The 16384-nt window shown below is 38.8% G+C and overlaps 1 protein-coding gene across 1 annotated transcript in view; it reads right to left on the bottom strand.

Moving 5' to 3' along the window:
* Positions 1-878: 878 nt before the first annotated feature.
* Positions 879-16384, bottom strand: part of PSMC6 (proteasome 26S subunit, ATPase 6) — a 68114-nt gene continuing 52608 nt past the window's right edge. The window contains exons 10-14 of the mRNA XM_053711035.1: positions 7930-7991; positions 6066-6186; positions 5899-5979; positions 5699-5770; positions 879-1352 (exon numbers count right to left, since the gene is read on the bottom strand). Coding sequence (XP_053567010.1) covers positions 1234-1352; positions 5699-5770; positions 5899-5979; positions 6066-6186; positions 7930-7991 — 455 coding nt within the window. The 3' untranslated portion in view covers positions 879-1233. The remainder of the gene's footprint in view (positions 1353-5698; positions 5771-5898; positions 5980-6065; positions 6187-7929; positions 7992-16384) is intronic.

The following is a 16384-nucleotide window of genomic DNA, read 5'->3' as shown; positions in this document are numbered from 1 at the left end:
TGTGTGTGTGTATATATATATATATATATATATATATATATATATATATATATATATATATTTATATATATTTAAATTGTATTAATTGTAGATTAAGAATTTATTTCACCTTAGATAAATTGGCATAGGAGTTGGTTGTTTACACAAATATATACAATTTCTGTTTTAAATTGGAATTATATAGGATCAGTTAGGGCTAAATAATTTAAGCATATTGGCCTGGAGATTAACAAATCTGATTTGAGAGATTATTGTGAATAAGGTACATTTTATGATCTTTGCATAGCATATTATAACAGTTTAAATGTTTGTTTGAAATATATTTGTTGAAAACCAGACCTGAATCAATGTGTGTCTAAATTTTAACTAATAAAAAGAATTTAGGAATTTACATTCATTTTATTGCTTTGTATATGAATTTTTATTGGGGATTATTTTAAAGAATATATTGTATTATAACCCGGCCATATACTGACAACGGCAATACCTTGAAAGCGCCTGGAAGCGATCAGGATCGCTTCCAGCCGCTTTAAACACTTAATGATAAACAGGGTACGTCGTTGGTCTTTAACGTCCAGTTTGAGTATGACGTACCCTGTATGACGTGTGTCGTTAAGGGCTTAAAGAATAAGGGAAAAGAACCTTTCTTAACAGTTAACTTTTGACATTGACAAACAATTTACTTTGGTATTTCCAAAAGGTGACAGAAAGCTAGCAAATTGACAGAATTAAGTTTACTCAATCCAAAAGTTAAACATATTAAAAACAGGGTTTCATATTGAACAGTCCAGCATACTGCTATATGCATGTATACACACACCTCTATATCTAGCTACAGTTTGTGGTAGACAGGTAAGAAAAAAATAAACAAGCAAACACCCAATTTAAACGTGGTTTATTTAACTTGGAAAGGAAAAAACAAAAGTCAGTTGATATAAAATACTTCTTACGAAACACAGTAAATGTCTTAAAATCTGCTATGTTCTTCCCCATTATTTGGGGATCTCTAATTTCTTCAGACATTAAAGGGTTTTCATTGCAAATCTTTTCCGAGCTGCACCGAATGCAGCATTGTAGGAATACAGAATATTTTCTGTAGCAGACTTGCTCCAGAAATCATCAAATTACTCAGTCTTATGATGTTACATGTACTTTTAATAGAAACCATAACCAGGAGGAAGAAGATGACCCTTTTAAACATAAGCCAAATATCCATGCAGTCTTTTGTTGATCTTAGACAGGTTTGTAGTCTAGTTTAGACTCTAGTTTCTTAGAATCTGCAACTTTGCGGACAGCTTTCATAAAGTCTTCTTGGACCACAAAATCATGATCAGCCCGGATTGCAAACATTCCTGCGGCAAAAAATAAAATAAAAATTACCAATGTGAAGGAAACTTTTTGTGCAATGGGAAATTTGATAAAGGATTTCTTGTCTTGGAGTTGAATATTCTGAAAACAAAATTTATGCTTACCTGATAAGCCCATAAGACATCACAACTGGGATAAAACTCCCGTCCACTAGGAGAAGGCAAAATCATCCAACATACCAGATTTTTTAATCCCTCCCACTCTCCTGAATAATTCAGTCATACATATGGACAAGAGAAAGGATTAAACAGAGAAGCAAAAAAGATAAAGCAGGGCAAGTGCAAACCGGTATTGCCGTCAATAGTTTAAAAAAAAAAAAAAAAAAATTGCCAACATTTAATTTCTTTCATAATTTGGTGAGAGTCCAAGAGCCATTACATATGAGATTCTATACCCAAGTAGTGGAGTCCATGAGAGCACCATGAAATTGGGCATGAAAAAGAGTTAAAGGCAGGTATGTTACTGAACAGGCGCAGAGGCCCACAGAACTTTCTTGCCAAAAGCTGCCTCAAGAGGCAAACACGTAAAGGGTCATACAATTTAGTAAAAGTCTGTAAGGAAGACCAAGCAGAGGCTTTAAAATTTTCACAAGTAATCACTTAGGGGGAGAGTCTAGGTTGTTTAGTCATCATTCCTTAGAATTATTGACATAATGATGTAACCACACTTTACTTAAAGGGACACTGAAACCAAATTTTTAATTTTGTGATTCAGATAGAGAATGCAATTTTAAACAACTTCGTAATTTACTCCTATTATCACATTCTTTTGGTATATTTATTTGAAATGCAAGAAAGTTTAGAAGCCGGCCCATTTTTGGTGAACCTGGGTTGTCCTTGCTGATTGGTGGATAAACTCACCCACCAATAAACAAGTGCTGTCCAGTGTCTGAACAAAAAAAAAAAAAAAAAAGCTTAGATGCCTTTTTCAAATAAAGATAGCAAGAGAACAAAGAAAATTTGATAATAGGAGTAAATTAGAAAGTTGCTTAAAATTGCATGCTCTCAATCACAAAAAAAAACAAACAAAAAAAAAAAAACACACAATTGGATTCAGTATCCCTTTAATGTTATCTGAAGATACTACCTGGGGATAAAATAAGACATTGGTTCCCAGAACAGCCTTATCTTGGGGGGGGGGAACCTTCCAAGACAATTGAATGTCAAGGCCACGCATAGGTTCAAAAGGAGGAGCCTAAAAAGACCCTTGAAACCAGATGGAAATTCTATGTTTAATAAACTTGTCCGATTCTGATCAAGGCCTGAATGTCAGGATGCTTAATAATCTTTTTGTGATACAAGAACAAAACTGGCTGATGAACTTCTTGCCTCCTGAATTATGTATCAATAACTTAAAAATCCTCTCTGTTGGCCAGTATTAGGCATTCAATCGCCATGCCATCAAACTTAGCACATTGAGATCCGGATGAAAGTGTGCTTGCAAAAGCGAGCCACCCCAGAGCAATCAGCGAGATCGAGACCTGACAATACTGGGGGAAGCTTGTGGTTTATGCAGGCGGCCATGAGATCTTCTGTATGTCAGGCATGCCCCAATGTCTCACAAACTGGTCGAATACCTCTTGGTTCAGACACCATTCCCTCAGGTGACGGTACTGGCAGCTGAGAAAGTCTGCTTCCCAATTGTTTACTCAAGGATAGGCATGGCCAATATCGTGCAATGATTGAGTTATGCCCAAGTGAGAATGTGGGCTACTTCCTTCATCATCAAGGAACTTTGTGTTCTGCCTTGATGCAAGTCACTATTGTGACATTTGTCTTGAGTTCTGCCTTTGGATGGGCCAACCCTAGAGGCCCCTGAAAATTGTGCAGTGCTTCAAAATGTTGAGTGGTAACCTAGCCTCCCAAGAAGGCCAAACTCCTAGTACCATTTGGGACCCCCAGACTGCACCACAACTTGGGAGGCTGGCTTCCAGGATGACTAACCATATTAGCCGGATAAAGGAGGCCTCTTGAAAAATAGACTGGGGAGTCTGCCACCTTGTCAGGGAAGTCCAGTACGATCTCCAAGACAGATCTTTGTAATCTCTGTTACAACATTTGTAATCTCAGTCACAACATTCACAATTGAAGATGTCATGTATAGAATCTGACAAAAGGAACTGAATTTAAAGCTGCTACCATGAGGCCTAAAACATCAATGAGTCATAGAAGGAAGAAAAAAAAGTTGTAGAAGAACAACTTTCTATAGCTTGATTCTGCATTGTTCTGTCAGACAGCCTCATATTGAATCACTCCCATTGCTTCCAGACCTTTTCCACAAGTCAAGTCAGTTTTGGCATTTGAGGGATCTCAAGGAACATAAGGAATCTTCCGCAAGAAGCTATTTTGAAAAGCCTATCAAGCACCCTTGGCATATGAGAACACCCAATAATCCTGACCTAATTCCTCACAGGGCTCCTGAATGTTCAAACTGGCTCGACAAGGTGGTGTTATGGCTCAAGTCATAGGGCAGCCTCCAAGTTAGAAGGTTCTTCTACCCAAAAACAGCCATTGCAGCACTTTTCACATTAATGTGAGTCAGTTCTATTGATGCATCACAAATAAAGCTGATTAGTCTGGACCATTTTCAAGCAATCGTGAATTTTGCAGAGGGGAGCAGGAACATCTGAACAAAGGGAATCCAAGTTGTGTTTTATTACTTTGTAATTAACCTTAAACAAAGTCAGATACAGGGAAGGTACACTGTTGCTTAGGAGAGGTTGAAGAATTTATACTTTGTTTTTTTAGTTTGTTTATCTTTAGGAGGATCCACCACTTCCAAAGCCAGTAAAACTTACCACAATATAGCATGTATATGCTCAAGCATGAAATTAAAGGACATATCTGCCATGTCTTCAGCAGAGGGGTCCCGAGTTTGAGAAATCTTCCTCAGAGGAGGGAATTTCAGATTCCAAAACATACCCCTCTTCTCTGTACGGTATTTAGATTAATCTCTCCTAAGGGATGTCCCCGATTAGCTGAAGTTCTTGTGAAAAATCACATTTCGACCCTTGTAAGCTTTTGTATTTAATTGCTAGAGACATGGTAGCCAACAACTCGGTAATAGCACAGGGTATATATTCTATAGAACTCCCTTGGAAAGGGCCTTGATAGACAGTTAACCCATAACCACTATGCTGTAAAGGAAGGGCTGCAGGACCTGGTCTAAGATAAGACAGACTCAGTTTATGGGGTGCATAGCTAGGAAGGGGGACACCAAAAACTTGAAAGGTTTAAATTATTCCTTAGATTGCCCTTTCAGCAGGTCATCATATTGTTCAGAGACACAAGCTGTACGAGTTAGAATAGAAGAACAGATCACAGAATAAGGCACACAATGGCTTAAACACAATGTAAAATTGAAGTCTGGATTTTCAGAAATATAGTGTACATTCCCTAAAGTACAAAAACAATCAATTCTCCACTAGATTGGATTAAGCTCTGAAGTTTGAATGAGCTTATCCCCTCCAAAGCTCCTAGAGATTACAAGGCAACTGTAAAACATGGCTACTGGCCTCTGAGTAAAGAAGCAGCAAATCTACCATCAAATTGTTAAGACCTGCTGTGCAGAGAAGATTAGGGAAGCATGAGTTGATTCTTTAATTCAGGAGAGCAAAGAAAGATGCAGCTGACAGGAGTGGCACTCTGGTATGTGCAGGTACCCATCTTGGTAAAGAAAGTACATCATTTTTTCACGATTTTACAAAAGTGCCGTAGAAATTTGGTGTATGTGTACTTCCCCAGGCTATGTGAATCATGGGCAACATGTCTATACTAATATCATGCAAGCTATGAAGGTGTATTCTACTTACCTGTCAGCACCTTCGTTTACCATGCTGCAAAAGACTAATTCTAGTAGACGTGCCCATCCAAGCCATGGTGCCAAGGATGTAGTAAGGATTTCACAAGGAGCAGCATACTGCAGTCCAGAGGATTTGCAGGTATGCCCACATTTCACCTGGGAGCATCTCCAGACTGGGAGAATGAAATTATTGCCTGGCTGAACTCCTGGCTTCCCCTCTGTCCTTCTTAGACACTCATAGGAAAAAAAAATTGTATTGGGGAGATGGAGGGATTAAAAGATATGGCATGTCTGGTGTTTTTGCCTCTTCCTAGTGGACTGGAGTGTAATCCCACATGTGATGGCTCATGGACTCTCACCATCTTAGTGAGATATTTTAAAACCACAGCAAGTCAATCAATTTATAGCCTATAATATTTATTTAAAAGTTTTTTGGTTTCTTACATGTACTTGAGTGAACAAACGTCTAGATTGTTTATTTACTAAACATCACACACACAAAAAGGAAAATCTCTCTACTGAAACTTACCAGCTTCTGTACAGACATTTCTCAGATCTGCTCCATTAAATCCATCAGAAAGTTTCACAATGGCTTCATAGTCTGAAGAGACAAAAAATAAAAAATAAGGTACTATTTTAATGGGCAAGTAAATCACTATACATTAAAAAGTAATTGACAACAAAATGTTTTACTTATATGTAACTGTGTAAAATATATATATAATTTACCTATTTCACCATGTTTGGTTATTGGACCAGCATGGATCTTCAAAATATCTAACCTTGCTTGCTCATTTGGCAGCTCAATATCTGATGGAGACAAATGTTAATAGGAGTTAAAGTTGCTAAGAGTTTTAACACACAGTGGCAGGATTTGCTTGCAGCTCTAGACTTACGGATTTTTCTATCAAGCCTCCCAGGACGTAGCAAGGCAGGATCTAATGTGTCTGGACGATTAGTGGCCATGATCATTTTTACTCTGTGCAAGGTATCAAATCCATCCATCTGATTCAGCAACTAGAAAAGTGTATGTAAAAAAACAGCAGTGTTTAAATCTGTGGTGTTAAAAAAATATAGTAAGTTAGTGTTTGGTTTTATAAAAAGCAGAATAAAATCCCCAAAAATACAAATGTTCGTATATTTAGCCTGCAAAATCTAGTTGAAAACCACCCAGCTGAAGGAATTCTTTTAAAGCATAAATTTGAGACTTTTTTTGGTTCAGAGAAATGATTGTGTTCTTGCATGTCTTCATTTAACCCCTTCACTACAGGAGAGTATTTTTTCTAACATTTTTGCCATCACTATTTAAAACAGAGAGCACAGCACTATATACTAAATAGCACTCATTACCAACATAACCACAATGTAATTCAGATAAACAAGTGATTTATCACTTTACGCCCAAATTGAATAAAGTTTAAAAACAGAACTTTATTAAAAATATAACTTAAAAGCCGAGTCACCTGTAATTGTAACTATTATTAATTCTTGGTGTTATGTTTATATTCACAGGAACTATAAAATGGGTTCATGGTGTTATACTTTTATTAATAGGAACCCCATAAAGATATGGAGCAGTGAAATAAAGTGATTGGGCTGTGTTATTGTTTTATATTATGGTTTGTGTATTTACATTTATTTAGGTAATTATTGAACACCTTTGATTAGGCTACAACCTATACAATTCTATTAAAATAAGTTTGCAGACTGCCTAAAGATTTACTTGTAACAAAATATATTACTAGAACCTTTTGGTAATATCATTAGCAGCAGTTACAATTAAAGGGACACTAAACCCAATTTTTCTCTCTCATGAGTCAGAGCATGCAATTTTAAATAACTTTCGAATTTACTCCTATTATCGATTTTTCTTTGTTCTCTTGCTTTCTTTATTTGAAAAAGGCATCTAAGCTAAGGAGCCAGCCAGTTTTGGTTTAGTACCCTGGACAGCACTTGTTTATTGGTGCTGTCCAATGAGCAAGAACAACCCATGTTATGAACCAAAAATGTGCCGGTTTCTAAACACATTCTTGCTTTTCAAATAAAGATAGCAAGAGAATGAAGAAAAATTGATAATAGGAGTCAATTATAAAGTTGCTAAAATGACATGCTCTATTTGAATCATGAAAGAAATTTAGATTCAGTGTCACTTTAACTTGAAGGACATTCAATAGAGTTGGCCTGCAGCCAAAAAATGTTGCAAAATAGTAACAAATGTTTACATATATTGGCAGGAGGCCTAAAATGTAAGAGTAACCAGCCAGTTGTTTTAAGGGATAAATACCAAAAGGAAATCTTCTCTATTCCCCAGCATTGGAGAATTCTGATTAAAATCATGGTATTTCAAAAAAATGTGAGGCAACTGAGGTCAAAGGTTTTTCGTCTTGTTTGTCTTGATGCATTTTTAAATATTTTCTACTGTGCTCCAAAAGTCTTGTTCCGAGTATTCTACTTGTCATTCCTACATAAAATGTATTACAATTACAAGTTGGGCAAAGTACCGAATGACGTTGACTGTGGAGCTGAAGGGGTTAAAAAATAAAATAATGATCTGGAGGGTCCCCTAAAAAAAAGACAATGTTTTTGAGTGATCGAAAACATTTTTATATTTAGCATTCCTTTAATTTGTCTATTTTGAAGCAAGTCAACAGCCCTATGTACATTTAGGAATAAACTTTGAGATTCTAGCTAAGTTGGTTTTAACTGCTGCTGGATGAATTTACATAATAGACTTCATGTTTAACAACCTGTTTTACATACCTCCATTAGAGTTCTCTGAATTTCTCTATCAGCTGATGTACCTTCAGAGAAACGCCGACCACCTTAAAAACACAGAGTAATAATACATCATAGTTCTTTATAGCTGCAGACATTTCAAAACGTACTCCTCAAAAAAAACTTTAAATTAAAATGACTACAGCTGTGTACTTTATACAAATGTGCACTTCCTGTTGATGCTGACCGAGCACGAATAAGCCTATTGGCATTAGTAGGAAGTGTACAATTGACACTTCATATTTTGCAGGCAAAAAAAAATGCTCCTCTTCCAACATGGAAGAACGAACATTTTTGGGCACAGTGTCTCTTTAATGTTAAGTATTACATTAGTGCAGATTTGGAGGGTAGTGGAAAGTGGAAACAGTGCAGCCCTTTGTTTTCAAGGAAGGAATGCAGAGCTTTTAAATGAAAATGAAACAATTACTTTCAGCATTCAGAAACACATTTTGCGCCTATTCGTCCCCCAAAAAATAGTTTCGATTACTTTTATACTAGAATATCTTATTCATTACAAGTAGTGGGTAAAATAAGGTTTCACACAAACACTAAAATCCAGGTATGGATTCTGTTCACAGTTATTAACCATTTCAAATTTAAAAAGAATCGATCAGGAGATAGAAACAGCTGGATATAAATGGGAAAATAGCATTGTGTTACAATGGTCTAATGATCACACTGTGTGCAGTATAGACCAAGTGACTACTTTGAAAAGTTGCTACACTTTGGTAGCAAATGTTTGAGCCAGCCGCTGTTTAACTGACAATATCAAAAGGAGAATACAGTTTCCATACAATTGATATCTGAAAGTACTGACAGTCTTGCACTACATAAAACAATTTAAGTCAATAGATTACAAAGGCGGTTTTGCAGGCATTCACCTGAAATATGGCAAATCAGATGTCATGTGTGAATGAGCTGGTACATAAGCAATAACTATATAGATGGAGAATCAGCCGAGCTGCAGCATAGATGCATATGCAGTATGCACTTCATCCCCTCTGGGGGAGTTAAAGAGCACAATTTGCAGACGTAGGTTACAAGAAAAGCAAGAGAGATAATAGTGCGTTACACAGGTTTGTTTTCTACCTCTAACCACTTTCACAAAAAACATAATTTATGCTTACCTGATAAATTCCTTTCTTCTGTTGTGTGATCAGTCCACGGGTCATCATTACTTCTGGGATATAACTCCTCCCCAACAGGAAATGCAAGAGGATTCACCCAGCAGAGCTGCATATAGCTCCTCCCCTCTACGTCAGTCCCAGTCATTCGACCAAGAATCAACGAGAAAGGAGTAACCAAGGGTGAAGTGGTGACTGGAGTATAATTTAAAAGATATTTACCTGCCTTAAAAACAGGGCGGGCCGTGGACTGATCACACAACAGAAGAAAGGAATTTATAAGGTAAGCATAAATTATGTTTTCTTCTGTTATGTGTGATCAGTCCACGGGTCATCATTACTTCTGGGATACCAATACCAAAGCAAAAGTACACGGATGACGGGAGGGATAGGCAGGCTCATTATACAGAAGGAACCACTGCCTGAAGAACCTTTCTCCCAAAAATAGCCTCCGAAGAAGCAAAAGTGTCAAATTTGTAAAATTTGGAAAAAGTATGAAGCGAAGACCAAGTTGCAGCCTTGCAAATCTGTTCAACAGAGGCCTCATTCTTAAAGGCCCAAGTGGAAGCCACAGCTCTAGTGGAGTGAGCTGTAATTCTTTCAGGAGGCTGCTGTCCAGCAGTCTCATAGGCTAAACGTATTATGCTACGAAGCCAAAAAGATAGAGAGGTAGCAGAAGCTTTTTGACCTCTCCTCTGTCCAGAGTAAACGACAAACAAGGAAGAAGTTTGGCGAAAATCTTTAGTTGCCTGCAAGTAGAACTTGAGGGCACGAACTACATCCAGATTGTGTAAAAGACGTTCCTTCTTTGAAGAAGGATTTGGACACAAGGATGGGACAACAATCTCTTGATTGATGTTCCTGTTAGTGACTACCTTAGGTAAGAACCCAGGTTTAGTACGCAGAACTACCTTGTCTGAGTGAAAAATCAGATAAGGAGAATCACAATGTAGGGCTGATAACTCAGAGACTCTTCGAGCCGAGGAAATAGCCATTAAAAACAGAACTTTCCAAGATAACATTCTTATATCAATGGAATGAAGGGGTTCAAACGGAACACCCTGTAAAACGTTAAGAACTAAGTTTAAACTCCATGGTGGAGCAACAGCTTTAAACACAGGCTTGATCCTAGCTAAAGCCTGACAAAAGGACTGGACGTCTGGATTTTCTGACAGACGTCTATGAAACAAGATGGACAGAGCTGAAATCTGTCCCTTTAATGAACTAGCTGATAAACCCTTTTCTAAACCTTCTTGTAGAAAAGACAATATCCTAGCGATCCTAACCTTACTCCAGGAGTAACCTTTGGATTCGCACCAGTATAGGTATTTCCGCCATATTTTATGGTAAATCCTTCTGGTAACAGGCTTCCTAGCCTGAATCAGGGTATCAATAACCGACTCAGAAAAACCCACGTTTTGATAAAATCAAGCGTTCAATTTCCAAGCAGTCAGCTTCAGAGAAGTTAGACTTTGATGTTTGAATGGACCCTGTATCAGAAGGTCCTGTCTTAGAGGTAGAGACCAAGGCGGACAGATGACATGTCCACTAGATCTGCATACCAAGTCCTGCGTGGCCAAGCAGGTGCTATTAGAATCACTGATGCTCTCTCCTGTTTGATTTTGGCAATCAATCGAGGAAGCAGCGGGAAGGGTGGAAACACATAAGCCATCCTGAAGTTCCAAGGTGCTGTCAAAGCATCTATCAGAACCTGCTCCCGGATCCCTGGATCTGGACCCGTAGCGAGGAAGTTTGGCGTTCTGGCGAGACGCCATGAGATCTATCTCTGGTTTGCCCCAACGTCGAAGTATTTGGGCAAAGACCTCCGGATGAAGTTCCCACTCCCCCGGATGAAGAGTCTGGCGACTCAAGAAATCCGCCTCCCAGTTCTCCACTCCCGGGATGTGGATTGCTGACAGATGGCAAGAGTGAGACTCTGCCCAGCGAATTATCTTTGATACTTCCTATCATTGCTAGGGAGCTTCTTGTCCCTCCCTGATGGTTGATGTAAGCTACAGTCGTGATGTTGTCCGACTGAAACCTGATGAACCCCCGAGTCTTTAACTGGGGCCAAGCTAGAAGGGCATTGAGAACTGCTCTCAATTCCAGAATGTTTATTGGCAGGAGACTTTCCTCCTGACTCCATTGTCCCTGAGCCTTCAGAGAATTCCAGACAGCGCCCCAACCTAGTAGGCTGGCGTCTGTTGTTACAATTGTCCAGTCCGGCCTGCTGAAAGGCATCCCCCTGGACAGATGTGGCCGATGAAAGCCACCATAGAAGAGAGTTTCTGGTCTCTTGATCCAGATTCAGAGTGGGGGACAAATCTGAGTAATCCCCATTCCACTGACTCAGCATGCACAATTGCAGCGGTCTGAGATGTAGGCGTGCAAAGGGTACTATGTCCATTGCTGCTACCATTAAGCCGATCACCTCCATGCATTGAGCTACTGACGGGAGTTGAATGGAATGAAGGACACGGCATGCATTTAGAAGCTTTGTTAATCTGTCTTCTGTCAGATAAATCTTCATTTCTACAGAATCTATAAGAGTCCCCAAGAATGGAACCCTTGTGAGAGGCAAGAGAGAACTCTTCTTTTCGTTCACTTTCCATCCATGCGACCTTAGAAATGCCAGAACTAACTCTGTATGAGACTTGGCAGTTTGAAAGCTTGAAGCTTGTATCAGAATGTCGTCTAGGTACGGAGCTACCGAAATTCCTCGCGGTCTCAGAACCTTTGTGAAAATTCTTGGAGCCGTGGCCAATCCGAATGGAAGGGCTACAAACTGGTAATGCCTGTCTAAGAAGGCAAACCTTAGATATCGGTAATGATCTTTGTGAATCGGTATGTGAAGGTAAGCATCCTTTAAATCCACTGTGGTCATGTACTGACCCTTTTGGATCATGGGTAAGATTGTCCGAATAGTTTCCATTTTGAACGATGGAACTCTTAGGAATTTGTTTAGGATCTTTAAATCCAAGATTGGCCTGAAAGTTCCCTCTTTTTTGGGAACCACAAACAGGTTTGAGTAGAACCCTTGTCCTTGTTCCGACCACGGAACCGGACGGATCACTCCCATTGATAATAGATCTTGTACACAGCGTAGAAACGCGTCTTTCTTTATCTGGTTTGTTGACAACCTTGACAGATGAAATCTCCCTCGTGGGGGAGATAATTTGAAGTCTAGAAGGTATCCCTGAGATATGATCTCTAGCGCCCAGGGATCCTGGACATCTCTTGCCCAAGGCCTGGGCGAAGAGAGAGAGTCTGCCCCCCTACTAGATCCGGTCCCGGATCGGGGGCCCTCGGTTCATGCTGTCTTAGGGGCAGCAGCAGGTTTCCTGGCCTGCTTGCCTTTGTTCCAGGACTGGTTAGGCTTCCAGCCTTGTCTGTAACGAGCAACAGCTCCTTCCTGTTTTGGTACAGTGGAAGGTTGATGCTGCTCCTGCTTTGAAATTCCGAAAGGGACGAAAATTAGACTGTCTAGCCTTAGCTTTGGCCTTGTCTTGAGGTAGAGCGTGGCCCTTACCTCCCTGTAATGTCAGCGATAATTTCTTTCAAACCGGGCCCGAATAAAGGTTTGCCCCTTGAAAGGTATATTAAGTAATTTGGACTTAGAAGTAACATCAGCCGACCAGGATTTTAGCCACAGCGCCTCTGCGTGCCTGAATGGCGAATCCTGAGTTCTTAGCCGTAAGTTTGGTTAAATGTACTACGGCCTCCGAAATGAATGAATTAGCTAGTTTAAGGACTCTAAGCCTGTCCGTAATGTCGTCCAGCGTAGCTGAACTAAGGTTCTCTTCAAGAGACTCAATCCAAAATGCTGCCGCAGCCGTAATCGGCGCGATACATGCAAGGGGTTGCAATATAAAACCTTGTTGAACAAACATTTTCTTAAGGTAACCCTCTAATTTTTTATCCATTGGATCTGAGAAAGCACAGCTATCCTCCACCGGGATAGTGGTACGCTTAGCTAAAGTAGAAACTGCTCCCTCCACCTTAGGGGACCGTTTGCCATAAGTCCCGTGTTGTGGCGTCTATTGGAAACATCTTTCTAAATATTGGAGGGGGTGAGAACGGCACACCGGGTCTATCCCACTCCTTAGTAACAATTTCAGTTAGTCTCTTAGGTATAGGAAAAACGTCAGTACTCGCCGGTACCGCAAAGTATTTATCCAACCTACACATTTTCTCTGGTATTGCAACAGTGTTACAATCGTTAAGAGCCTGCTAAGACCTCCCCTAGTAATACACGGAGGTTTTCCAATTTAAATTTAAAATTTGAAATATCTGAGTCCAATCTGCTTGGATCAGAACCGTCACCCTACAGAATGAAGCTCTCCGTCCTCATGCTCTGCGAGCTGTGACGCAGTATCAGACATGGCCCTAGAATTATCAGCGCACTCTGTTCTCACCCCAGAGTGATCACGCTTGCCTCTTAGTTCTGGTAACTTAGCCAAAACTTCAGTCATAACAGTAGCCATATCTTGTAATGTTATCTGTAATGGCTGCCCAGATGTACTAGGCGCCATAATATCACGCACCTCCCGGGCGGGAGACGCAGGTACTGACACGTGAGGCGAGTTAGACGGCATAACTCTCCCCTCGCTGTTTGGTGAAATTTGTTCAATTTGTACAGATTGGCTTTTATTTAAAGTAGCATCAATACAGTTAGTACATAAATTTCTATTGGGCTCCACCTTGGCATTGGAACAAATGACACAGGTATCTTCCTCTGAATCAGACATGTTTAACACACTAGCAATAAACATGCAACTTGGTTACAATCTTATTTAACAAAAACGTACTGTGCCTCAAAGAAGCACTAAACGATTAAATGACAGTTGAAATAATGAACTGAAAAACAGTTATAGCATCACTCTTTAAAAACAACACAACTTGTTAGCAAAGGTTTGTTCCCATTAGTAAAGCAACACTAATTAAATTTTAAACATAAAAATCACAGAGCAACGTTTTAAAACACAGTCACTACATAAATCTCACAGCTCTGCTGAGAGAATCTACCTCCCTTCAAAGAAGTTTGAAGACCCCTGAGTTCTGTTAGAGATGAACCGGATCATGCAGGAAAATACAAGAGTAACTGACTGGAAATTTTTGATGCGTAGCAAAGAGCGCCACAAACGGCCCCTCCCCCCACACACAGCAGTGAGAGAGAAACGAAACTGTCATAATCAAAACAAGCAAACTGCCAAGTGGAAAAATAATGCCCAAATATTTATTCACTCAGTACCTCAGAAATGCAAACGATTCTACATACCAGCAAAAACGTTTAACATGAATTAAATACCTATTAAAAGGTTTAATGTACTTTTACAGAGTAATTCCGGTGAAATACCATCCCCAGAATACTGAAGTGTAGAGTATACATACATGCCATTATAACGGTATAGCAGGATTTTCTCATCAATTCCATTCAGAAAATAAAAACTGCTACATACCTCAATGCAGATTCAACTGCCCGCTGTCCCCTGATCTGAAGCTTTTACCTCCCTCAGATGGCCGAGAAACAGCAATATGATCTTAACTACTCCGGTTAAAATCATAAGAAAAAACTCTGGTAGATTCTTCTTCAAACTCTGCCAGAGAAGTAATAACACGCTCCGGTGCTATTGTAAAATAACAAACTTTTGATTGAAGTTATAAAAACTAAGTATAATCACCATAGTCCTCTCACACCTCCTATCTAGTCTTTGGGTGCAAGAGAATGACTGGAGGTGACGTAGAGGGGAGGAGCTATATAGCAACTCTGCTGGGTGAATCCTCTTGCACTTCCTGTAGGGGAGCAGATAATATCCCAGAAGTAATGATGACCCGTGGACTGATCACACATAACAGAAGAAATTCACGCCATATCTTATGGTAAATCTTCCTAGTAACAGGCTTGCGAGCCTGAATCAGGGTCTCAATGACCGACTCAGAAAAACCACGCTTAGACAGAACTGGGTGTTAAATCTCCAAGCAGTCAGCTTCAGAGAAACGAGATTTGGATGAAAGAATGGACCCTGAGTTAGAAAGTCCTTCCTTCGAGGCAACCTCCAAGGTGGAAGAGATGACATCTTCTCCAGGTCTGCATACCAAATTCTGCGAGGCCATGCAATCATCAATGAGAGCAAACGGGGGAAACAGGTATGCTAGACTGAAATCCCAAGGAGCCAGATCATCTATTAGAGCGGCCTGCGGATCTCTTGACCTTGAACCGTACCTTGGAAGCTTGGTGTTCTGCCGAGACACCATCAGATTAAACTTCACCCCCCATCTGAGGGTTAACCTGGAGAACACCTCAAGGTAAAGAGCCCACTCCCCGGGATGAAATATCTGTCTGCTCAGGAAATCCGCTTCCCACAGTTGTCCACTCCTGGAATGTAGATGGCATATATATATATATATATATATATATATATATATATATATATATATATATATATATATATATATATATATATATATATATATATATATATATATATATATATATATATCTATATATCTATATCTATATATATATATCTATATATCTATATCTATATATCTATATCTATATATCTATATCTATATATCTATATCTATATATCTATATCTCTATATATCTATATCTCTATATCTATATCTATATATCTATATCTCTATATATCTATATCTCTATATCTATATCTCTATATCTATATCTCTATATCTATATATCTATATCTCTATATCTATATCTCTATATCTATATCTCTATATCTATATCTCTATATCTATATCTCTATATCTATATCTCTATATCTATATCTCTATATCTATATCTCTATATCTATATCTCTATATCTCTATATCTATATATCTATATCTATATATCTATATCTATATATCTATATCTATATATCTATATCTATATATCTATATCTATATATCTATATCTATATATCTATATCTATATATCTATATCTCTCTATCTATCTATCTATATATATATATCTATATATCTCTATCTATCTCATTAATGCATAAGACTAAAGGGTTCATTATATATGAAAACTGGTTGCAACAGTTTTATTTACTATAAATTACAGTTCTCTGCCAGACTAGAATACACATTACAAGCCAGAATGTCCCAATTATCCATTTCAAAGGAGGCCTGTGTAAAGAGTTCCCCTATCTGGAGGAGTGGACAGTCCATCTAAGGATAATGGAATATACAACCAATCTCAAAGGATGTAGTTCATATCATCTGAGTGTTAAATTGGTACCGGCTGAGTTTCAATACACATAAGGCATCTGAACTCAAGTTACCTATAGACATATGGGAATGCTGG

Source organism: Bombina bombina, chromosome 1 (assembly GCF_027579735.1).
Source record: "Bombina bombina isolate aBomBom1 chromosome 1, aBomBom1.pri, whole genome shotgun sequence".
NCBI lineage: Eukaryota > Metazoa > Chordata > Amphibia > Anura > Bombinatoridae > Bombina > Bombina bombina.
Note: the sequence above shows the minus strand (reverse complement) of the source record. Positions and strands in the feature narration are given on the sequence as shown.